The sequence below is a fragment of the Podarcis gaigeae genome, assembly GCF_964106915.1.
Source record: "Podarcis gaigeae genome assembly, chromosome: 5".
NCBI classification, from domain to species: domain Eukaryota; kingdom Metazoa; phylum Chordata; class Lepidosauria; order Squamata; family Lacertidae; genus Podarcis; species Podarcis gaigeae.
In genome coordinates, this window is record NC_139681.1 from 85804938 (window position 1) to 85826421 (window position 21484).

Below are 21484 nucleotides of genomic sequence, written 5' to 3' on the forward strand. Positions count from 1 at the left end.
CATTTAAATATATTGCAAAAAGAGATGTAAAATATTGGTATAGAACACTAGTTGTAAAAGTGAAACACAGCACAGAGGTACGAGATTCTTATAGTTCCACATGATGCTAATTGAATCCTGAAAAGATGAAGTTTCCTACTGATAAATAAAATAAAAACACTGCAGGCACTTCACTAGACCACAGCTGGGTCAAAGTCAATGCTCCTCGAATCAGAATGACTTCTCACATTCCAGGAAACTGTTAGATACCTGCACCTAGCTTGAAATGCCAGGCTGTAAGGTGCTATACTTATAATACAAAGGGAAGGGAAGTCCAACTATATCTGTTTTGAACACTTCCATAATCATGTTGATCAAACAGACAATAAATAAATTTATACCCTTAAGGCCCTGCATAGCTTCACACGAACCACTGTTAACTGACATCTTAAGACATTCCTGTGACCTTTGGGGTCCCTTCCAACACTACAATTCTATGGTTCTATGAAAAGACTGGAAGAACATGGGAGCAATTCTGTCTTCACAAAAGAGGAATACTGAACATTAAGAAAATTATCAGACCTGCCTGGAAAGAATTTGAATTGTGCTTATCTAAAGGAAAACCAATTCACAATGATAACCAGCAGGAAATTAGGCGAGAAGAACAATATTGGTGACAGATCTTAGAATACTTGACTGCTTTGGTCAGAGTTCTTGGCATGTAAAACTTGGCATTCCGTGGTACAACTGAAAAAAATCCAGCAGCTACAACAATACAATTCCCTATTTGGCTTCCTGTATGATATACAGTCAAACCTAGGATCGTGAACACCTCCATTTTGGAACGTTTCAGCTCCCGGACGCCAAAACCTGGAAGTAAATGCTCTGGTTTTGAATACTTTTCAGAAGCCGAATGTCTGAAGCAGCTTCCGTTTGAGTCCAGGAAGCTCCTGCAACCAATTGGAAGCTGTGCCTCGGTTGTCAAACATTTCAGAAACCAAACAGATTACCTTCGACAGCAGAGGTTTGACTGTATACAGTATGAACACAAAATCTACTGATGAAATCTACTGCAAAAAATTGGAAAAAACATAGATGCACAATGGAAACAAAGATACTATACTGATGCTGAATATCTTTGCTGTGAACTTATAGCAATAGCTCAAAGACTTCCAAAGTCCATGCTGCCACAAGGAGCACTTCTTTTCATACTGAAACAAAAACTCCTGGATAATGTGCCTAACGTTAATGACACTGCAAGTGTCAGTGGCAAGTGGCAAATGCAGTTTCTCAAAGCTCAAACTTATAAAAACTTACATATGCTCAATCATGTTGCAAAAGAGACTAGTTGGCTTGAGAACTATAAGAATTGAACATGCCCAAGCATCAGCACTTGACCTGAAGGAATTGGTGGCAAAATTAGTAAAGGAAAAGGGACTCAAAGCAAGATACTGATGTGCATGAAATTGAAATTTATGAGACTTACATCTTAATATCATAATTCACAAGATTATTATTCAAAATGATTTGGCTAAAACATTTGCTATTTGAGAAACATAATCAAATATGGATGTATTACATATTCTTTCGATTTAAGATAAATTTAGCAGTTTCAAGTTTGTGCTTTTTATTTGTTCTGCAAGACATCTGTTTCTGAAACTGAAGTTAGCATTTTTTGGAGGTAGTTAGCCTTGCCTAGGGTACAAAATAGCCTGGCACTCGCACTGCCTATATGTTACTTCCAAGTAGTAGCTTAAAAATAGCAGAACTACCCTGCTCTTTCCTAGAAGGCATAGCCTAAAACAGGCTTCCTCAAACTCGGCCCTCTAGATGTTTTTGGCCTACAACTCCCATGATCCCTAGCTAGCAGGACCAGTGGTCAGGGATGATAGGAATTGTAGTATCAAAACATCTGGAAGGCTGAGTTTGAGGAAGCCTGGCCTAAAAGCTGAAATATTCCTTCTCTCCAGGAAGGACAAAAACTCCCCACCTTCATCTTCAAGAGGAATGAACTTTTTGCTGTTTGCTCTGTTACATATTGAGATGGATGGTTTTTCTTTTATTTTCTTCTGTTCATTTCTCTGTCTTTTACACAAAACAGTGTCTATGACTAGGTTCCTGACCCTAATATGGTCAAAGTCACAGTTTCACTTTTAAGAAATAATACATTGAGGTATTTAAAAACTACAGAGGACAATGAACAATGACAAGGAAACTATAAATGAAAATATGAAGACAAGCACTCAAAGGTAACATGCCACAGTAAGACTGAAGGTAGTGGTAGAAAAAAAGAGGCAGCAGAAAAGCAAGCAGATCAAAAAATTGAGAGGATAGGATTATTGATGTGGCAACAGTTCTTTGTGAGGTCACTGGAAGCCTTGAGGCCAAAGATCCTACATGAGAAAAGATTGCCCTTAAGCTCTTAATTTTCATACACACTCAAATATGGGGCACACTGAGCTAATGCAAATGCAATATATTTATTTGTACAAAAACAAAAGCTTATATTGGAACAGTTGGCTGCCTGCTTCCTTGATTGTGTTCTGAAAAGGGGGATTACTTAGGAAGCAAACCAATACACGCCCTTATTTTTCAACCTGACTACTAAAATCAATACTTTAATCTTTTGGGTATGCTTTTAGTACAGGTTAACAGGGGAAAAATACAGAACAATTTTATGTTAAGCAGGGCCAAGGCATCACTGGTTGGTGGATGATATCCATGCTTTATGATGTCACTGCTGTCATAGAAACCATGTGTGCACACAAATGAAAATGCCATCAGCCAGTACAAGAGCATGGAAAGCTGAGAGAGGAGGCAACATCTTGAGTGGGGCAGGGTCAGCGAAAACCGAAACAAGAACGCTCCACAACCTGGGGCACAATTCAGATTCTGGGCACATAGTATGGAACAGGAGTTTGACTGGCTACAGAGTCAGTCAGCCCTTTGCAAAGTAGACCTCTACAGTCCCGACGAGTCAAGAAACCAAGACCGCAAAGTTATCTGTTTCGTTGATGTTGGCAACCTCAAAGTAACAGACAAACACAAACACAACAGAGGATTATCTGGTGCCGCTGACCCTTGTCTTGACCTTCGTAATCTTGAAGAAAAGGAAGTAATTGTAATAAAGGACAACGAGAACGATCCCCATTCTAATACCGAAGGCGCCGTCTGCCTTTTCAAGCAAGGCTCTTCTGAAGAACTCAACGTTGTTAGCTGGCTCAGCAACGACCTTCAGAAATACGCAGTTGGATTCCAGCATGCACTAACCCCCTCAGGCCCTCGTAAATCTGCTTACAATTCACCTGCGCTTGAGAAGATGTCCCAGACCAGTGATACTTCCTTCCGGGGCAATGGTTGCCCAAGAGGAGGAGATGATCTTTCCTATTATGTTAACAAACTCTGTTCTTTAGTGGTTCAAATGGCACAGAAGGAAATGAAGGATAAATTTGACAGTAGTAAATGCATTCGGCAATCCATCAATCCCCGCGGATCAAACAGCAGCGCAGACTATGGCAAGCTGTCCCCCAAATCATCTCACGATGACCCCAGAAAAGCTTCTGTCTTTTATGGAGAGATGTGCAATCAGAACGGCTACAGGAATGGTCAGGGAGCAGACAGACAAATGTTGGAAAGGAAACAGTCGTGTCCTGGACAGGATGATGGCTCTGTAAGCAAAGGGTTGATGGTATATGCAAACCAGGTTGCTTCAGATATGATGTTCTCATTCATGAAGACAATGAAAGTCCAAAAAGGCAAGCATCCTCCACCAGCTTGTGTGGTGTTAAAGAAGGTGCTTTTGAAACACACCAGGGATGTCATATCTGACTTAATTGACTCCACTATGAAAAATCTACACAACGTCACAGGAGTGCTCATGACAGACTCTGACTTTGTCAATACAGTAAAGAAGAACCTTTTCAATGCCGGAACCCAGAAGTCAACTGAGATTCTGGAAGCAATGGTGAAACGTTTATTCAAAGCATTGTCAGGAGACGATAAAAAGCAATGCCTAGCTTTTACAGCACTAAAAGCAGGTACACACACGGACTCCAGAACTCAAGGATTGCAGTTTGCATCACTTAAAGGTGAAATGCAGGGCAGAGGAGGAAATGGACAAATGAGGCCCCATCCCGGTGGAAGCAAAGGTGCAGACAAGCACTGTTCAATGGATGTGTACGCTAAAGACCTTATTGTAACAGCGTTAATGTTAATACAGCAACACCTCTTAGAAAAAAACAAAGATCAAGCACCCACCCGCGAGACAACTACCACATCGTTTTGCTGTTCCCATGACAGAAGCGGTGGGTCCAAATATGGTTCAAGGCCAGGCGGGGGCAGACAGGAAAGCCTGGAATCCCAAAAATGCGATATCTCAAGTATTCTCTTGTCCATCATCCAGAAAGTACTAAGAGAAGCTGGTGTTGCAGATGAGTGTCCCCCTGACAGAGGCTATAAGCAGCCTTCGTTTGCCGAGTGCAGACCACAGAGGGCCTCATCAAAATCATATGGGGGGCCTGATATGAATGACAACATGGAACAGATAAACAAGCAGTTTATTGACCAACTGGTGGAATCGGTGATGAAGCTGTGCATGCTGATGGCTAAAGGTGGCGATGACGGAAAATGTAACGGGATGCCATTGGGTGTGGGCTCTGAGGTGATTGTGAATAACCAGAACTGCAACAACAGTACACAAAACAAAGAACTGCAAGCTGTGCTCCAGTGGTTAGTTGCTTCGCAATTCAATGTGCCAAACCTGACATTCATGAATGATCAAGATGGAGAATTGGCAAGGCTTCCTCAGCTGGCTGACAAAGCAGCCAAGAAGGGCTACAGCGTAGGCGACATTGTTCAGGAGGTAATGAGGTATTATGAAAAACAACAGGTGGATGCCATGTCGGGACAAATGCCTCGGTGTGGACTAGTCGACTGGCTGCTTGCTAACTTGTAAGAACTAACTCTTCCCTCTCATGTTACTCTCGTGAGCCCAGTCCAGGCGCCGAAACCACTCTTTGCTGGCGCAACTGAAACCACCAATACAGCCCCACTGCAAGCAACAGTGCACTGAACTGAACTGGGGTAGCTGGGCAAGCTCATCAATAAAAAAGAATAAAAAAAAGTGAGAGGGGAGACAGGCTGTTTATTGATCACTTCAAACAAATAACTAGGTCCTAATTAGCTGCAACATTATACATAATCCAAGGAGCCCAGAAACAGCATTAAAAAAAATAAATCAAAATGCAGGATGTGTTCAAGGCCTTTCTACTACTCCTGTAGGCTGCTAATGAAAATTAGTGATAAGGCACAGAAAGGTGGGGGAAAGAAGGGAGAGGGAGTCGAAGTTTCCGGTCACAGTAGATGAGAAAGTATCAGCTGTGGCAACCGTCTCAACGCGTTACAAATCAGAATGTGGTAAAATTTAAAAGCTTATATTCACTTCTGCTTTGTGACATCCACTTTGTGCTTTGTACATTCCACCCTCATCTACCTACTGATGTAAAGAAGTATTCTGTCTCCAAAAGGGAGCGCTCCAGAAAATAAATGTTAGGACAATGCATTTACGTTGTGTTCACTTCCAGGCCAGTTTATTTTAAAGGAATCTCCGTGCTTCTCCTTTGCTGCTGCCCATAACTTTAATAGGGAAGTAGAATGCAATTAACAAACTACTGGGGGCAACCTCTGGTAATATAAGTCAGTTGCCTCTTACATGGTTGCATCCAGGATATCTGTAACCAAAGACAGACACACACTAAGCTGTATACTGCTGAGGTGGAATCATAGAATATCAAGCATTGGTAGATCTTGCTGACCAATTCAGGGTCTCATAAATTAATGTATCTGAAATCAGGAATACTTCCCCCCCACACACAAATGCACACAACCCCATGACAGAAAGTTCATGACAATGGAATGAATAGGAGCTCCTCATCTTGAGCATCACGTTATATAGCTAGCTTCGGTCAGTCACCTGGCTAGACCCTTGTTGCAGTTGGAATGGTCCATCTTTTTTTGCATGTTCTTTCTAAATGACTATCCTGCAATTTTGAGTGTGGTGAGTATTGTTTTAATGCCTTAGTCTCAGCAAGGTAATTTTGGTGTTACTTCTAGCTTAACAAAGTTTAGGATTTTAGACAATTAACAATAAAAGTAGATCTGTGTCTTCTTTCTACATAATGAAGGACAAAGATGTACCAGTTGCAAGGACTGGTTTTGTGATTACATGAAAAATAAGTGTTTTGCTTTCTGTAATTTAAGCTCTACCCATTCTGAATTGGTGGATCTCTACAAGGGTATGTCACAACACGTGGCAGAAAAATAAAAAAGTCCCTGTCACTTGATTATGGAAAGATGAAGAACGTAAGATTGCACCATAAAATGCTTAAGAAATTTTCACCGTTAAAAAACCCCCTTCTTGAGTCTGCATTTAATAATGTTAAAAGAAAATGCAGATCTTTCTGTTATAAAATATAATCCTACATGCACAAGCATTATCTTTTAGGACAAACAGTAAGAATAACTTGCAACTACTTTCTCTCTTGGGGCCCAGGCGTCCATCCAAGAACTCTCTCTGCACATTGCTTTTGACCTTACCAGCCCCACATCAAGTACAGTAGTTTTGCATGGTAGAGGATTTTTCTGTTTACACAATCCCTCCTCCTCGAGATATCTCTCACTGCACAGGGTGTCAAAAGGCTTATCAAACCTGGAACCACCCCTTACCAGAACCAAGGAAAAAAGTTCTTTTCAACTATATGATGTGAAGACCAATTATTTGCTGCTACAAAACTGATGGAAGCAAACATATGAGGTGAAGAGCAGTAATAATCAGCACATGGTAAGGAACTGGAGAAATGTTAGGCAATGCTTTGTACTATATTGCAAGAGACAGTATGCAGAGCATGCAAGTAGAGCCAATATAGTAATCTTATACAGGCTGCTGATATCCTTGGAAGAGTTCTGTTTGCAAATTCAGCATTGCTTACTACACACATTGCCAGCTTGCCCTTAGCCAGCCTGCTAATATGTGAGTGATTTCAATATAATTAGCAGCATAAATTCATTAAAAATACTATCTGTTTCACACACACTTCCCAAACCTCATCAAGCTCACTGAAAGCTTGCTAGAATTAAAAGGTTTACAGTGTTTTGGGAACTGCATCTTCTTAGACTCTGGTAGACCTCCTCAAAGCAAGCCTCAGGGGTGACCCTCATAAAAGAAAACATAGTCTCAAGGCTAATGTTTTCAAAATGTGGGGCAAGTCTCACTGGGGGAGAAGGATGGGACACCTGGAGGGTAAACAAAGTTTCAAGAGGAGACTGGTATACAAGTGTTTATGCTGGAAGTCTCCAAGCCAAGATGGGTCAACTGGAGCGCTTGGACTTAGGGAATGGCATTGATATAGTGAACATCACAATTACCTGGTGGAATGGAGAAAACCAGTGGGACACGGTTATCTTTGGATATAAATGCTACAGGAAGGACAGATAAGGGCAGACCAGAGGTGGTGTCACTCTGCACCTCAAAGACAGCACTGAATCCAGCAAGCTAGAAATCTCAAAATGGGCAGACTCCACCACAGAATCATTGTGGGTGGCGATACTGGGCCCCCCAAAATAATTTAGTACTGGGGATGTGCTCTCAAAATGCTCAAGGAGACCTTGAGATGATGAATGAAATCAAGGAAATATCTAAAAGAGGAGACATTGCAATAATGTATAGAATGTCTACATATGTGTACCAGTCATGGCAAAGAGGTAATATTTCTAGATGCCCTAAATGACTGTGCACTATAACAGCTGGTGTTGGAATTGACCGGGGGTGGGGGGCGGTGACCCTGGACTTCATATTGAGTGGCACCCAGGACCTGGTAAGTGTTGTTAAGCGAACTGGGAGCAGTGCCTATAGTGCTCTTAAATCTACATGCAAACGGTCAGTTGCTTAGAAGGCTCATCTTTTGTTCTTGTGACCTTTAGTAAGGTAATGTGTACCTCCCTTAACAGCTGAAATGTGGGTATTGTTGCCACTGGTGTCTCCAAATAAGTTTGACCTATTCTGTGGGGCACGGTCAGTCACTTTTGGAGTGTGTGGTGAGAATGGACTGGGGAAGCTGATCAGACACAATTAAGATCACATATGCCACTGCTTGGTGATCATTTGCATGTGTGGGGCCGTACATTTTTCAGCCAGTGTGTTCGCTTGCATCACCATCAGTTAAGAGGCTCAGTAACCATGGATGGGCCTGGTCAGATGTTACTTCACACATATGTATCCATAGGACCACTCCACTTGGAGGATTTTCCTGTCGTTGAATCAGACCTATAAGTTACCCAGGAGGAAAAATGAAAAGAAGGGAGGATGCTTGCTGAGCCAGATACACAAAGAAATTAGAATGTGCTGCTCCTTCTTGCGGTGCAACTCTGTAACCCATTCCTGAGATTAGCTTCCGTACCCAAGGGCTGGAAAACTGTCAATGCAACACTAGGTTGTGGTTTTTTTAAGCAATCAAGGCAGATGGGTAGGAATCCAAGAAATTAGACCAGCTAGTTTAACGTGTGTTCCAGGAAAAGTAATGGAATGCACTTAAAGATAAAAACACTAAGCATATAGAAGAACAAGTCTTGCTGAAGAAGAATCAGCATAGCTTCCACAAAGGAAAGTTATGTCTAATTTTTCGAAGTTCTTTGTGAGTGTCACTTAGTCCAATAGTATCAATAAGCAGCAGACATTTGGAACTTCTGACTTTCAAGGAGCTTGATACAGTCCCTCATGAAAGACCCCCTAAGCAAGCTTAGAAATCACTGGATAAGAGGAGATGCCCTCTTATGGACCAGTAACTGGGTAAGCAAGAAGCAGAAAGTAGGAATAAATAGATAGTTCTCTTGTGGAGGCATGTGGAAAGTAAGATTCTGGTGCTTTTTAACCTATTCATAAATGATCTGGAGTTAGGAGTGAGCAGTGAGGCGGCCAATTTTGCTGATGACATAAAACTGGTAAAATAAAAAGAGGGCTGTGAGGAGCTCCAAAAGAATATTTCCAAACTAGCCGAGTTGGCATTAAAACGGCAAATATAGTTCAATGTAAGCAAGTATAAAATGATACACAACCAGGTAAAAAATCCTAAATTCACATATTTACTAAAGGGCTCTAAACTGGAGGTGACTGACCAGAAAAGAGAACTTGGGGTTGTAGTGCATAGGTTGGTGCAAATGTTGTCCAATTGTGCAGCAGCTGTGAAAAGGGTGAATTGCATGCTTGGTACCATTCAGAAAGATAGTAAAAATAAAACGGTCAGTATCATAATATTGCATCTAAGATGCAACTGCACTTGGGATACAGTTCTGTATTAAAAATAATATTGCAGAGTTGGGGCATAGGAAACTGCCTTCTACTGAATCCGACCATTGGTCCATCTAGCTCAATACTGTCTACTCTGACTGGCAGCTGCTCTCCAGGGTTTCAGGCGAGGGGCATTTCCAGCCCTCCATGGAGATGCTGGGGATTGAAACTGGAGCAAAAAATTACACGCAATGTCGAGAAAATGAATAGAGGTTTTCCCATCCTCTCACAACGCAAGAAATCATGATTATCCAATCAAGTTGAATACTGGGAAATTCAGGAAGTACTTCTTCACGTAGTAAACAGTTAAACTATGGAATCTGCTGCCACCAACTATAGTGATGGGTCCCAACTTGGATAGCTTTAAAATGCAGTTAGGCAAATTCATGGATAAGGCTATCAATGGCTACTAGCCATGATGGCTATATCTCCAGTACACTAGTTCCTGAGGAACACAGGGGTGCAGAGTGCTGTTGGCACTTTCCAAAGCATCTAGTTGGCCACTATGAGAACAGGGTGCTGGACTAAATGGGCTCTTAAGGTGAACCAGAACGGCTCTTACGTTCTATAAACCTTCAGAGTGGATGTAGCATGGGACCTATTACATGATACTTGAGCTACCAGCATTGTTTGGCTTGCATCAAAGTCGATCTTGGCTGGTCCATTTAACAGATTCCCAAATTCATCAGACAGGTGTGCAAGAGGGACGCTGAGCCCTACTGTATGGCTTGATTCTTCTACTCAGGAGGAGCTCCATGAATTACTATGACTTCAGTTCAAAGTGTCTGAATTTTTTTCACCATTTAAGGCTGCGATCCTATAGACGTGAAGGCTAGCATTGTTAACTCTGCTGCACAGGAATCCTATGCAGATGACTGCAGGGTCTGAAAGCAATCAGGTCACGTATCCGCAGAAGTGCCCAGAGGAGGAAGGACTGCTGGGAGGAGTGCAGAGGGAAGAACCATGGTGCATTTGCAGCAGCACAACAAGACATCTTTATCTGCCCCAGCTGCAAGAAAACATGTCTCTTCCATATTAATCTCTACAGCCACAGCAGACGCTTCCAACAGTTTGACTTCACCCTGAAAGGCACACTCCTTCATTGTCTCTTGAGACAGACAGATGACAACCAAGTGCCTCAAGTATTTTGAAATTGTGACACTTCCTTTGTGGCTATGTTTAGAAACCTATTATGATTAAATCACTGTGGAAGCATCACTTAAGGTCTTCATAGATTATTTTTTATAGTAAAATAAATGTAGAAAATAACCATTCTTAATTTTCCATTACAGTGGTACCTCTGGTTGCGAACGGGATCGGTTCCAGAGGCCTGTTCGCAACATGAAAAGAGCGCAACCTGAAGCACCAAATCTGCGCAGGTGTGTGGTGCGATTTGGCTCTTGTGCGCATGCGTGAAGCGCGATTTAGCGCTAGTGCGCATGCGCAAGTGGCGAAACCTGGAAGTAACCCTTTCCGGTACTTCTGGGTTGCGGCGGGATGAAACCGGAAAGAACATAACATGAAGCAAATGTAACATGAGGTATGACTGTATTAGGTTTGAAAATGCACCATTAATTTCCCCCTACACACAACAAATTTCTCATAGGCCATGTAGGATAGATAAGGAGAAAAGTTGGGCAACAATATCTTGTTAAATAACTGAAATCACACCACTGGTGGGTGGCAGTGCTGCTTCTTTGTGATGTCATTGCTGCCATAGAAACCATGTGTGCACACAAGTGAAAATGACATCTGGCAGCAGAAGAGCATGGAAAGTTGAGAGAGGAGGCAACATCTTCAGTCTGGCAGGGTCACCAAAGCAGCTGAGCTGAGAAAGAACACCCACTACGGTCCTAGGTGCAATTCCAGTTGTAAACTTCAAAGGATGTCTCAAGAAGTTGACTGGTTACACAGCCAAGCAGGCGTGTGTAAGGTAGACCTCTACAATCCTGATGGAGGGAAGGACCAGGAGCGAAAAGTTATCTGTTTTGTTGATGTCTCCAGCCTGAACATAAAAAACACAGACGATACAGGCAAAGATGCTGCTGGCCAGTCTAAAGGCAATGAAACTGCCACAGGACTTGATCTGGGGAAAATGCAGGACAAAGAGGTAATTGTAATAAAGGATAGTGAGACACCAGAACAGTCTAAGACTGAAGGAGCAGTCTGTCTGTTCAAACAAGGTTCAACTGAAGAACTGAATGTTGTGTCCTGGCTCTTTGACGACCTGCAGAAATATGCATGTGGATTCCAACATGCACTGACCCCTTCTACTGCCCCTCGTCAACAAAAGCCATCAGCGGCTGACAAGATGTCCCAGAACAACAACAACACAGCTTTCAAATCTGCTGAAGGTCAGAAAGGACCTGCAGATGAAGTAGCAAGCACTGTTCAAAAGTTGTGCTCCTTGGTTATGCAAATGGCAAGTAAAGAGATCTCTGAAAATCTGGAAGATGCTGCCAATAAATGTATACGCCAGGCAATTTATGCCACCAAAGATGGGAAAGCCCTCAATCCTGGTTCTGTAAGTAAAGTTGCATCCAAGATGGTGAACGAGGTGATGGAAAATGCCCAGGATCCTGGTGTTAAATCATCTCAGGAACAGGTTACGGGCAAGAAGGAAGAGGGTAAAGGAAGTCCCAAGAAAACCTCTCTCTTTTATGGTGAGGTATGCTCCAACCAAAGTGAATCCATGCCAGAATGTGATGACGGAAAGCCAACGTCACATGCTCATTTGATACATCCAAGGAAACAGTCAGGTCGCAATGACTGCGGTTCTTTTAACAAAGGGCTAATGGTTTATGCAAATAAAAATGCTAAGGATATGACATTCTCATTTGTGAATGCCACAAAGATTCACAAGAGTAGGCAACCACTTCCAGCTTGTGTGATTTTGAAAAGAGTGTTTCTCAAACACACAAAGGATGTCATATCAGACTTAATTGACTCTACTATGAAAAATCTACATAATGTCACTGGGGTCCTCATGACAGACTCTGACTTTGTTACCACAGTGAAGAAGAATCTCTTCAATGCAGGGACCCAGAAGTCAACGGAGATTTTAGAAGCAATGGTACTAAGAATGTACAACGCTTTGATGTCGGAAACTAAGGAGAAAGGGCATAGTCTTGTATACTCTTTATTGAAGACAGGATGTTCGTTAGATCCTAATGCTCCAAATATGCATTTCGCATCTTTGAAAGGTGGATTACACACGAGGGAGAAAGTCAAGCAAGATCCAGCTCAGTCTGCAGCTCAGAAAGTAGGTGAGACAATAATTAAGGATGGAATCAGCATGCTGCGATCAAAAACAGGATGCAAAGGTCCAGACAGGGGATGCCATGACAAGAGACCAGAAAAAAGTAGCTCCACAACTGAGTTTCTAGCAAAAGACCTCATTTTGACAGCTTTAATGTTGATACAGCAGCACCTGCTAACTCAATACAAGGACCCATGTCATGACTCAAACACATCTTCATTTGGGTTCTGTGAAAAGGGAGGCAAACATGGTTCCAAATCTCATGGTTGCAAGGGTGATCCACAACAGCAAGATTACCAGAGGGGAGAAATACAAAGTGCTCTCCTATCAATCATCCAGAAGGTCCTTCAAGAGGCTGGTTTCAACGTGGATGAGTGCGAAATAAGCACCAAGAATTGCAAACCAAGCTCATATGATGATAGGTCTAGCAGAAAATCCTCAACCAAACACTGCAATCCAGAAATGGATTCTGAAAACATGGACCAAATAAACAAGAAATTCATTGATCAGCTGATGGAATCTGTGATGAAGCTGTGTATGTACATGACTAAAAGCCCTGATTTTGTTGTTGAAGATTACTCTGATGATCAAGCTACATACTTTACCGCAAGAAACAAAGGTGTATCAAGTCCAGATTCGATGGCATCCCAGAAACCTCCACAACCTACTAATATTGGAAAGCCACTTGTGCCCGCTGGTTCTGAGGTGATAGTAAACAACCAGTGTGCCAATACCAGCTCACAGAACAAAGAGCTCCAGGCTATCCTCCAATGGATGGCGGCCTCTCACTTCCAAGTGCCCAATCTCACATTCATGAATGAGAATGATGAGGAACTGAAGAAGCTTCCTCAACTGGCTGACAAAGCAGCCAAGAAGGGTGCGAGTGTGGGGGATATTTTGCAGGAGGTAATGAAGTATTTCGAAAAACAACAGGTTGATGCCGCTGTGGGAAACATGCCTCGTGGCGGACTTCTTGACTGGTTGCTTGCTAATCTGTAGACAAGTGCCAACACCTCCCTCTCATTAATTCCACCCAGCGAAGTGCCATCTTAATTACCAGATGGAATAACAATACAGCTCATTTTCCATAGACAACAGTTCATCAAATTCCACAGGCTGTCACACTAGCTGGGCAAAATCATCAATAAAAAAAATACAAATGTCAACTGTCATTGATTTGTTTATTAATTCATATGTAGATACTATTTATGAGATGGAAAGGCAATACGAAAGCTAGAGGTTGTTTTACTGGAGATTGTTACCAGTGTAGTCGATAGACCATTTGGGTGGTTTTGCCTTTTGACATCTGTTTTTTACTATTAGGGAGATTCTTTCTGGATTCAAGACTGACCACAGATTCTTTCCCTCTTCTTTCCCTTCCCCTTCGACAGACGTCGCAAAGCATTTAAAGTTAGGTGAAAAGGTTTATGTTGCTAAACAGTACTCCGTGTACTTCAGGATTCCACTTTCTGTCAAGCAAAACCCATGAAGTTTAATAGCTTTGTTAGTAAGATGAAGAAAATTGATTGGGTTTTGATTTAGCAGTGTTCAGTTTCTCCAACTACACTATCCATAATTTCACATTGGTATTGACTAGTTAAGCAAAGATAGGAGGGTAAATATTTTGATCCACAAAAGGATCACTGATTTATATATTCTGAATCTGCAAAGCTTCTCCCACACCCCTGCTATTTCTAAAGATGTAGCTTTTTGTAAAACTGGCAGTCACTCACAGGCTACAAAAGCCCTATTTTCAAAAGCTATTGTAACTGATTCTGCTGAACCTATAACCCTGCTTATATAAACATGGAAGAAAAAGAGGCATTTTAACTGCAAGAATGATCAGACGACTCAGGACTTACATGCAGGACTTACAGTAAAATGTAAACTTGACATCTGTCTTTGGAATGGGATTCACCAAGGCTGCGAATCGTGTGAGATTTCTACACATAACAGTATCTGATGCAGATGCCTTCATGCTTCTATTACCCAAACTCTGCACATTCCACTCCCAATGTCTCTGCCACTGCTCCCAAGCCTGAATGTGCAACCTTGTTAGACTACACATTTGTTTCATTGTCCTTTTAACACCACTCTGATCTGCTCAAAGGGAAATTAGAGAAGGTGTAGAAATAATACTTTACTGATTGCACATGGTTCTTTTTGTACTACAGTATTTCTGTTGACAGATTTTTTTCATATTTTATATTTTTTCACACACACACACACACACACACACACACACACACATATACAATGGTACCTCTGATTACGGATTTAATTCATTTCGGTGTGCCATGCACACCCTGAAAAATCTGTAACTAGAGGCACTGCTTCTGTGCATGTGTGCAGAGCACTTCTGCGCACGTGGCGAAACCCGGAAGTATACACTTTTGGGTTTGCCGCAGTCATAATCCGAAGATTCCGTAACCTGGAGGTTACGCAACACGAGGTACCACTGTATACATACACAGTGCTTTTTTTCTAAAAAAATGTTTAGGGGTACTTTCATTTTGACTCAAGAAAATGACCATTCTATAGTTCAAATCGGGGGAAGTGAATACAGTAAATGGACAAAAGTGCAAAGATTCATAAAATGTTTAGGGGTATACGTACCCCTGCATCCCGCCAGAAAAAAGCACTGTATATGTGAGTGTGTGTGACATGAGGCCCATTAACTGCAGCGGAACTCATGGCTGTATCCAACTAAGCTATATTCAGAGCAAACCCATTGCAATTAATGGACCTAAGTTAGCCATCTACATTATTTTCAGTGGATCTACTCTAAGTAGGATTAGCATTAACTGTGACCCTCAGTTTCAAGTAAGTGTGTTTAGGATCATCGTTTATGCAGAAATAAATTCAGTTATCAATTTGAGCCGACATACGGAATTGCCATGTTAAAAGCTTATAAAACTTTATTATTCTTCATAGTGAATGCTTTATTTCTTTCAAAGGCTCTTTGGCATTAATATGCACTGATTAAGTCTGATCTTGTACATCAATTCTGGGAGCAAAGGGCTTCATCATTACTGCAATATTACTTAGCCATTAGGTTTAAAGTCATTCTGCACTGTCATCTTAAAAAAGCATCTACATCTGCCTCTTTGGGAAAATGTATCAAAATGTACCAACCTACAGTACAACTTTTTTCTAACAGGTTAAAGAGGGTAAGAGGTCATTGAAATTTAAGCGACACATGTTTTAGATACATGCTTCTTGGGATCAAGAATACGTTACTGCTAACATAGACTGGCCATGTAATATGGCAAAATACTAATGTCGCTGTAGCAGTTCAAAGTTTTAAGGTAAAGATATAGATAACAGTTGAATGAGTGGCCCTATAGTGGCTGTGGTTCAACAGTCATCTTGCTCTGTGAGGAGGAGAAAGATGGAACACCCTGGAGAATTGCCATCATCCAGCTCTCGGTGTTTCAGCTGGGGAGACCTCTCCCACTCCCAACTACCACTACAGTGGTACCTCGGGTTAAGTACTTAATTCGTTCTGGAGGTCCGTACTTAACCTGAAACTGTTCTTAACCTGAAGCACCACTTTGGCTAATGGGGCCTCCTGCTGCCGCCGCGCCGCTGCTGCACGATTTCTGTTCTCATCCTGAAGCAAAGTTCTTAACCCGAGGTACTATTTCTGGGCTAGCGGAGTCTGTACCCTGAAGCGTCTGTAACCTGAAGCATATGTAACCCGAGGTACCACTGTACAGAGAAACTCAAGAAGCACCTTGCCCTGAAGGTAAATGGGATCTAGCATTCACAGGTTTCTACACCCCCCCACCCCATAGCTTGTCTTTGCTGTTGTTGTTTTTAAATTTTATTTATCTTACAGTTTTAATACTTTTATATAAACCCCTTTGCAAGGTCCGCTTGAAAAGCAGCATATAAATAATGCAGCATTAGATACAAAGAGTAGAACAGCATGCCAACCACTCACAATGGATCTGGAAATGGATACACACACACACACACACGCTCACACAACCCACGTGAGCTCACCTGAGTAGCTGCAGACTGACAGGGAAACGAAGAGGACGACGACACAACAGGAATGTCAGACTGGACAGCCGCCACAGTGGTAGCAGGTGTAAAAATCAGCTGTGGAAGGTAGCAAAAAAGAAAATTGAGACACACACTGTACCATGAATACACACAAACAAACAAACAAAAGCTTAGATAGAAAATTCTCTCAGTTTTTGTTTTTTTTTAAAGCTGCAAAGATTTGCTGCAGTATTCCAGAATAATGCAGCTTTCTAGCCTTTTACCAAGTAGCTCAGCCACACGAGGGGTAAAGCAGAGAACAGCACCAGGACTGCAGGGAGTGGAAAGGAAGAGTTTTAACCCTTCCGACTCCCCTGCGATGCTCCTGATGAAAATCCCTCCTTCCTCAGAAGCTGCTCTTTGCATCGGAACACAGAGAGGAAAGGGAGGCAAACAACTGATTTGCTCACACTCTCCAAAATGAGGGAGAAATGCAGAACCAGCAGATCCCCACATTAATTTATTTATGTGGAGTTGCAAAGTGATATCCAATTCCAAGGAGAGGCAGAGAGGCCAGTGAGTTCACAAAGCTTTTTCAAGGGATGGCACATTAGGAATCAGCAGGCTTGACTGGGAATGGAAGAAGCACGTGCAACAAGTCCACAAAAGCCATGACCAGAGGATGACAGAAGGAACTGTAAACCGGGCCATTGGAGCTGCTTCTCCAGATACATCTGAGACATGACTGGTGAGGAGCTGCAGTCAACATCTCTAAAATCCCACAGGTGAAAAAACACAAACTCGGGGATGTCTACAGCAAGAGATGGTGTGCTCCCTTCAGAAATATTTCCCACTATCCTAAGTCTAGCAAGAAAAGTAGCACAGTTATTTTAATTACAGGCCTGAACCAGATAATCCCCTAACAAAACAAGCAAACAAAAAACAAAACACTTGCTGACCCCACAGATCATCTTTGCCAACTCTTTGTTCCTTCAAATGAATTATTCTAGTCATGCCCCACAACAAACTGGATCAGAGAGATTGATTTAACAAAAACAGAACAGCTTATTTCCCCCCGTTAATGCTTAAAATCATTCTCAAAGAGAATCATCAGAAGAAGAAATCAAAAAGGCTCAACAGCACAAACTTTTTTTAAAACAGTTCTTTGCCAATGATTTTACACATCATTTTCAAAGGTTTCCAATTCATACTCATAAAAGTCTTTCACTCATAAGCAACCGGGTTTAAAGATAAACAATCATGGAACCGGCCCTAGTGGATGAACATCCTGGCCTGATGCTACTTAAGAAACAGCTTACTCCATTTAGTATCTAAGAAAAAGTTATACAGAGGAAGTGGATCAGGGGTATTCCTGCCCATGCAACAATGTGGAGGGCTAGGCAAAAGTTCTTCCCTTAATATACTCCAACTGTTCTATGGCACTTTCTTCTATATAGAACAGGGGTGCAGAACATATGGCCCAGCACAAGCCCCAATATGGCTCATGAGGCTATTTCCCCAAGCCATTTCCATCTGCCACACAGCTCACATCACATGTGGAATCAAGTGTGGGGTAAGCAGCAACATAGCTGCAAAGGAACAAACGGGATCCCCAATTTTTCCTTGACAAGCGGGGCTTGCTGTCTTAACTATGGATTGGCTTAACCATCGTTTGTTGGGTTACCCTACACCAGATGTTCACCAAGCTACAGAGGAAGAGCAGCTAAAAAAACCAAAACTGCTGGCAAGGCTAAGTGACTCTCACTTGTGTCCGTCCTGAAAACGCCCTACTATAAACACTATATCTCACTTGTGTCCGTCCTGAAAACGCCCTACTATAAACCCTTTGCACGCAGAGGGAGTAATTTAAAAGGCCCATTCTTCTACTTTAAGAATATCTAAGAACATAAGAAGAGCGTCCTGGATGAAGCCAATGGCTCATCTAGTCCAGCTTTTCACAGAGGCCAACCAGAAGCCTGTGAGAAACCCACTAGAAGGATTCAAGCACAAGGACACTCTCCCCTCCTGCTGTTTCCAGCTACTAGTACTGGTTCCAGCACTGCTGCCTCCAACTGTGGCAGCAGAGAATAGCCATCTTAGCTAGTAACCACTGATTGCCCTCTCCCTCCATGAATTTGTCGAATCCTCTTTTACGTTGGAGGTCATCACTGCCTACCTGTGGGAGCGAGTTCTACAGTTTAACTATGTGTCACATGAACAAGTATTTTCTTTTATCTCTCCTGAACCTTCCAACACTAAGCTTCATTGGATGTCCATGAATTCTAGTATCTGAAGAAGTCTGCATGCACATGAAAGCTTATACCAATAACAAACTTAGTTGGTCTCTAAGGTGCTACTGGAAGGAATTTTTTTATTTTGTTTCGACTACGGCAGACCAACCTACCTGTAACATGAATTCTCGTGTTAGGGGAAGAGGGAGGGGAAAAATTCTGTACCCACTTTCTCTGCACCATGAATAATTTTATAACTCCATCATGTCACCTCTCACTTGTCTTTTCTCTAAACTTAAATATCCCAACACTGCAACCTTTCTTCATAGGGGAGTTGCTTCCCCCACTTGATCATTTTGGCTGCCCTTTTCTGAACCTTTTCTAACTCTACAATATCCTTTTTGAGGAAATGCATGCAGGGCTGTTATGTCAAAACCACCAATTATCCGGTACCCACAGAAATGTTCTTGAGATTTCAGCAGGATTCTGCTCCTTTGTGGCCTTGTGATATTTAAACAAGATGCAATTACAAAACGTAACTGCTAAATTACAGTCACTGTTGGAAACTCAGAAGGGACAAGGAACCATTAGCCACGAAACAGAAAAGAACAACTAAGCCTTAGCAACCATTCAAAAAATAATAATAAAATATAAACTAGCAAGACTTACCATTTGGGCTCGGAGGTACATCTGAGCCTGGCTTGCAGTCAAAGTAGGAGAGGTGCTCCCCAGAAGCATGGTCTGTTGGGTAAGACTGCTGCTACTACTGTTGGAGGTCTGTGAACGGCTTATTAGCTGCGCGGGTGTAGGAGAAGGAGAAAGATTAATCTATGGAAGCAAAAATATTGTTTTATTAACTACCTTCATTCCACAATTTCAAAAGAGCCCCACAGAAAACAGCAGAACTTGCTTCCAAGTAAACATGCCCAGGGTTGCCAGGCAATATATTGGACTTGCAGTTGTACTCTGAGCCACAGAATCTAGGTTTGTAAAAAAAAATTATGTCATCTGTCAAAGTTGCATCCTTAAGCACCTGTTTGTTCATCAGGAAGATCTTTGCGCAAAGCAATAAATTTTTAATTTATTAAGAAAAATATTTAAGTTTAAATATGTAACTTAAACAGCCACCAATTCTGATACAGCAGATCTTGCATTTGTCATCTGATATACTTGATCATAAGGAGGTGTTTCATTTTTATACTACAGTTTAAAATTATGATTGCAATAAAATGTTCAGCCACATTGCAGAAGATCTGCCTTCTTAGATTTGCCATTTTACTTTTTCCAAATTGCAATTAAAATGTCCAGAATAAGGCTTCATTTAGCCCAGACTAAACTCAACGTGTTATTAGTAACTGATGTTATCCACCTGTAAAAGTCATGGACACTTATGCTCAAACATTATCATTGATTAAGCCTCTAATTGGTATTCTGCAAAAATTTCCTGTTTTAAGAGATCTGGAAAAATCCACACAAGTACAATCCATGAACATTAAGTTATTCTTGCAAAACACAATGTCAGGGGTTCACCATAGAGCTTCTTCAATGGCAAATTTATATTTATGTGTCTGTTATTGTTTTTCAAACTATTAACGCTCTGAGATTCTGTTGCGGACAATTTTTAAAATTGAAGCTTCTGCTCCTCCTGCTATTTGCATGTAAATGTGATCACACAGCTGCATTCCTAACTTTCCGAGAACCGACATGGTAACTTAAGCTGGGTTAAAATAAAGCACTTTGTTTCGCTACTTACCGATGTCTCCGACATACTTGACTGCTGAGTGACACTGCCATTGGGGGATGCGCACTGCCTCCCACCTGACAGGTTTGCCTAAATAGCAAGCACATCTGTCAAATGTGTCATTTACACTGCAATAAAAAGTATTTAAATAATGTTGAATATGATAAATTGAACATCTAGGCTCAATGGCATTTGCTAGGAAGTCCAATGCCCACATGAAACCCACAATGGTTTTCTCTGTGGCCCACAGTCTTGTTAACCCTGCGGCCAACTCTCTACTTTTAAAGAGGCTGCCAAGTGCCGGATCTGTTATTTTCACTGTGCTGTCTAGAGACCCCAATAAAAGGTTTAGTTTGATGATGGGGCAGGTCCTATTTAAAAGTCACACAAATTCAAAAGAGGATCTAGTTGTTGTTATTAGATCAAACTTCAAGAGCACGAGACACTTAATTTCAGGGTTGTAGGCTTGAGTCTCAAGTCGGGCAAAAGATTCCTGCACTGCAAGGGTTTGGACTAGATGACCCTCGTGGCCTCTTCCAATTACACAATTTGATAACTCTTACAATTTTGTGCAGGGCTGCGCCCCATGGCAGCCATTTTGTGGGAGGAGCAACAACACTTCCAAATGCTCACAAAGGCCCAGAAAGGTTAGAGACCCATGATTCATGGGAATGCCACAACCAAGAATGTGATATAAGGCTAAAACTGGCGCGTTAAATATACATCTCTGATTAAAAACTGACCAGTCACATAGTTAAAATGATTTTGCAAATATTAATTTGATTATTTTGAAGTAGCTGCTGAACTAGCTCAGTCTTCTGTTCCAGATACCCTCTTTACAACATAAAATTGCAAAGTTGAAAAGTCTAGATGATCTAGAAGGAGAGAACACTGTCCCTTTTCCCTAGCTGACCCTCATCCTGCCAGGTAAAATTGTGAACTGA

General features: G+C 41.7%; 2 protein-coding genes and 1 pseudogene across 12 annotated transcripts in view; 2 read left to right on the forward strand and 1 right to left on the reverse strand.

The window, feature by feature from the left end:
* The window catches only part of PHC3 (polyhomeotic homolog 3), a 54717-nt gene that overhangs the window by 26412 nt on the left and 6821 nt on the right, over window positions 1-21484 (reverse strand). For 4 of the 10 annotated variants that reach the window (XR_014564313.1, XM_083739311.1, XM_083739308.1 and 1 more), the window contains exons 4-6: window positions 20553-20630; window positions 19469-19627; window positions 16587-16685 (exon numbers count right to left, since the gene is read on the reverse strand). Coding sequence is in view for 8 of the 10 variants with exons in the window: in XM_083739311.1 (XP_083595437.1) it covers window positions 16587-16685; window positions 19469-19627; window positions 20553-20630 (336 nt within the window). In the remaining 2 variants the exon portion in view is untranslated. Of the gene's footprint in view, window positions 1-16586; window positions 16686-19468; window positions 19628-20552; window positions 20669-21484 lie in introns of all 10 variants that reach the window. The other 6 variants (XR_014564312.1, XM_083739312.1, XM_083739313.1 and 3 more) reach the window with 4 other exon arrangements.
* Window positions 2721-5539, forward strand: LOC310844843 (A-kinase anchor protein 4-like). The gene has a single exon (XM_083739499.1). The coding sequence runs from the start codon at window positions 2885-2887 to the stop codon at window positions 4931-4933; it is 2049 nt and encodes a 682-aa protein (XP_083595625.1). The 5' UTR covers window positions 2721-2884; the 3' UTR covers window positions 4934-5539.
* On the forward strand, window positions 11058-13744 carry LOC310844803 (A-kinase anchor protein 4 pseudogene; annotated as a pseudogene). Its single transcript has one exon. The product of its transcript is annotated as an A-kinase anchor protein 4 pseudogene (transcript).

Coding starts and splice junctions, on each gene's coding strand:
- LOC310844843 (XM_083739499.1), top strand. CDS start 2,885: ATGGAACAGGAGTTTGACTGGCTACAGAGTCAGTCAGCCCTTTGCAAA.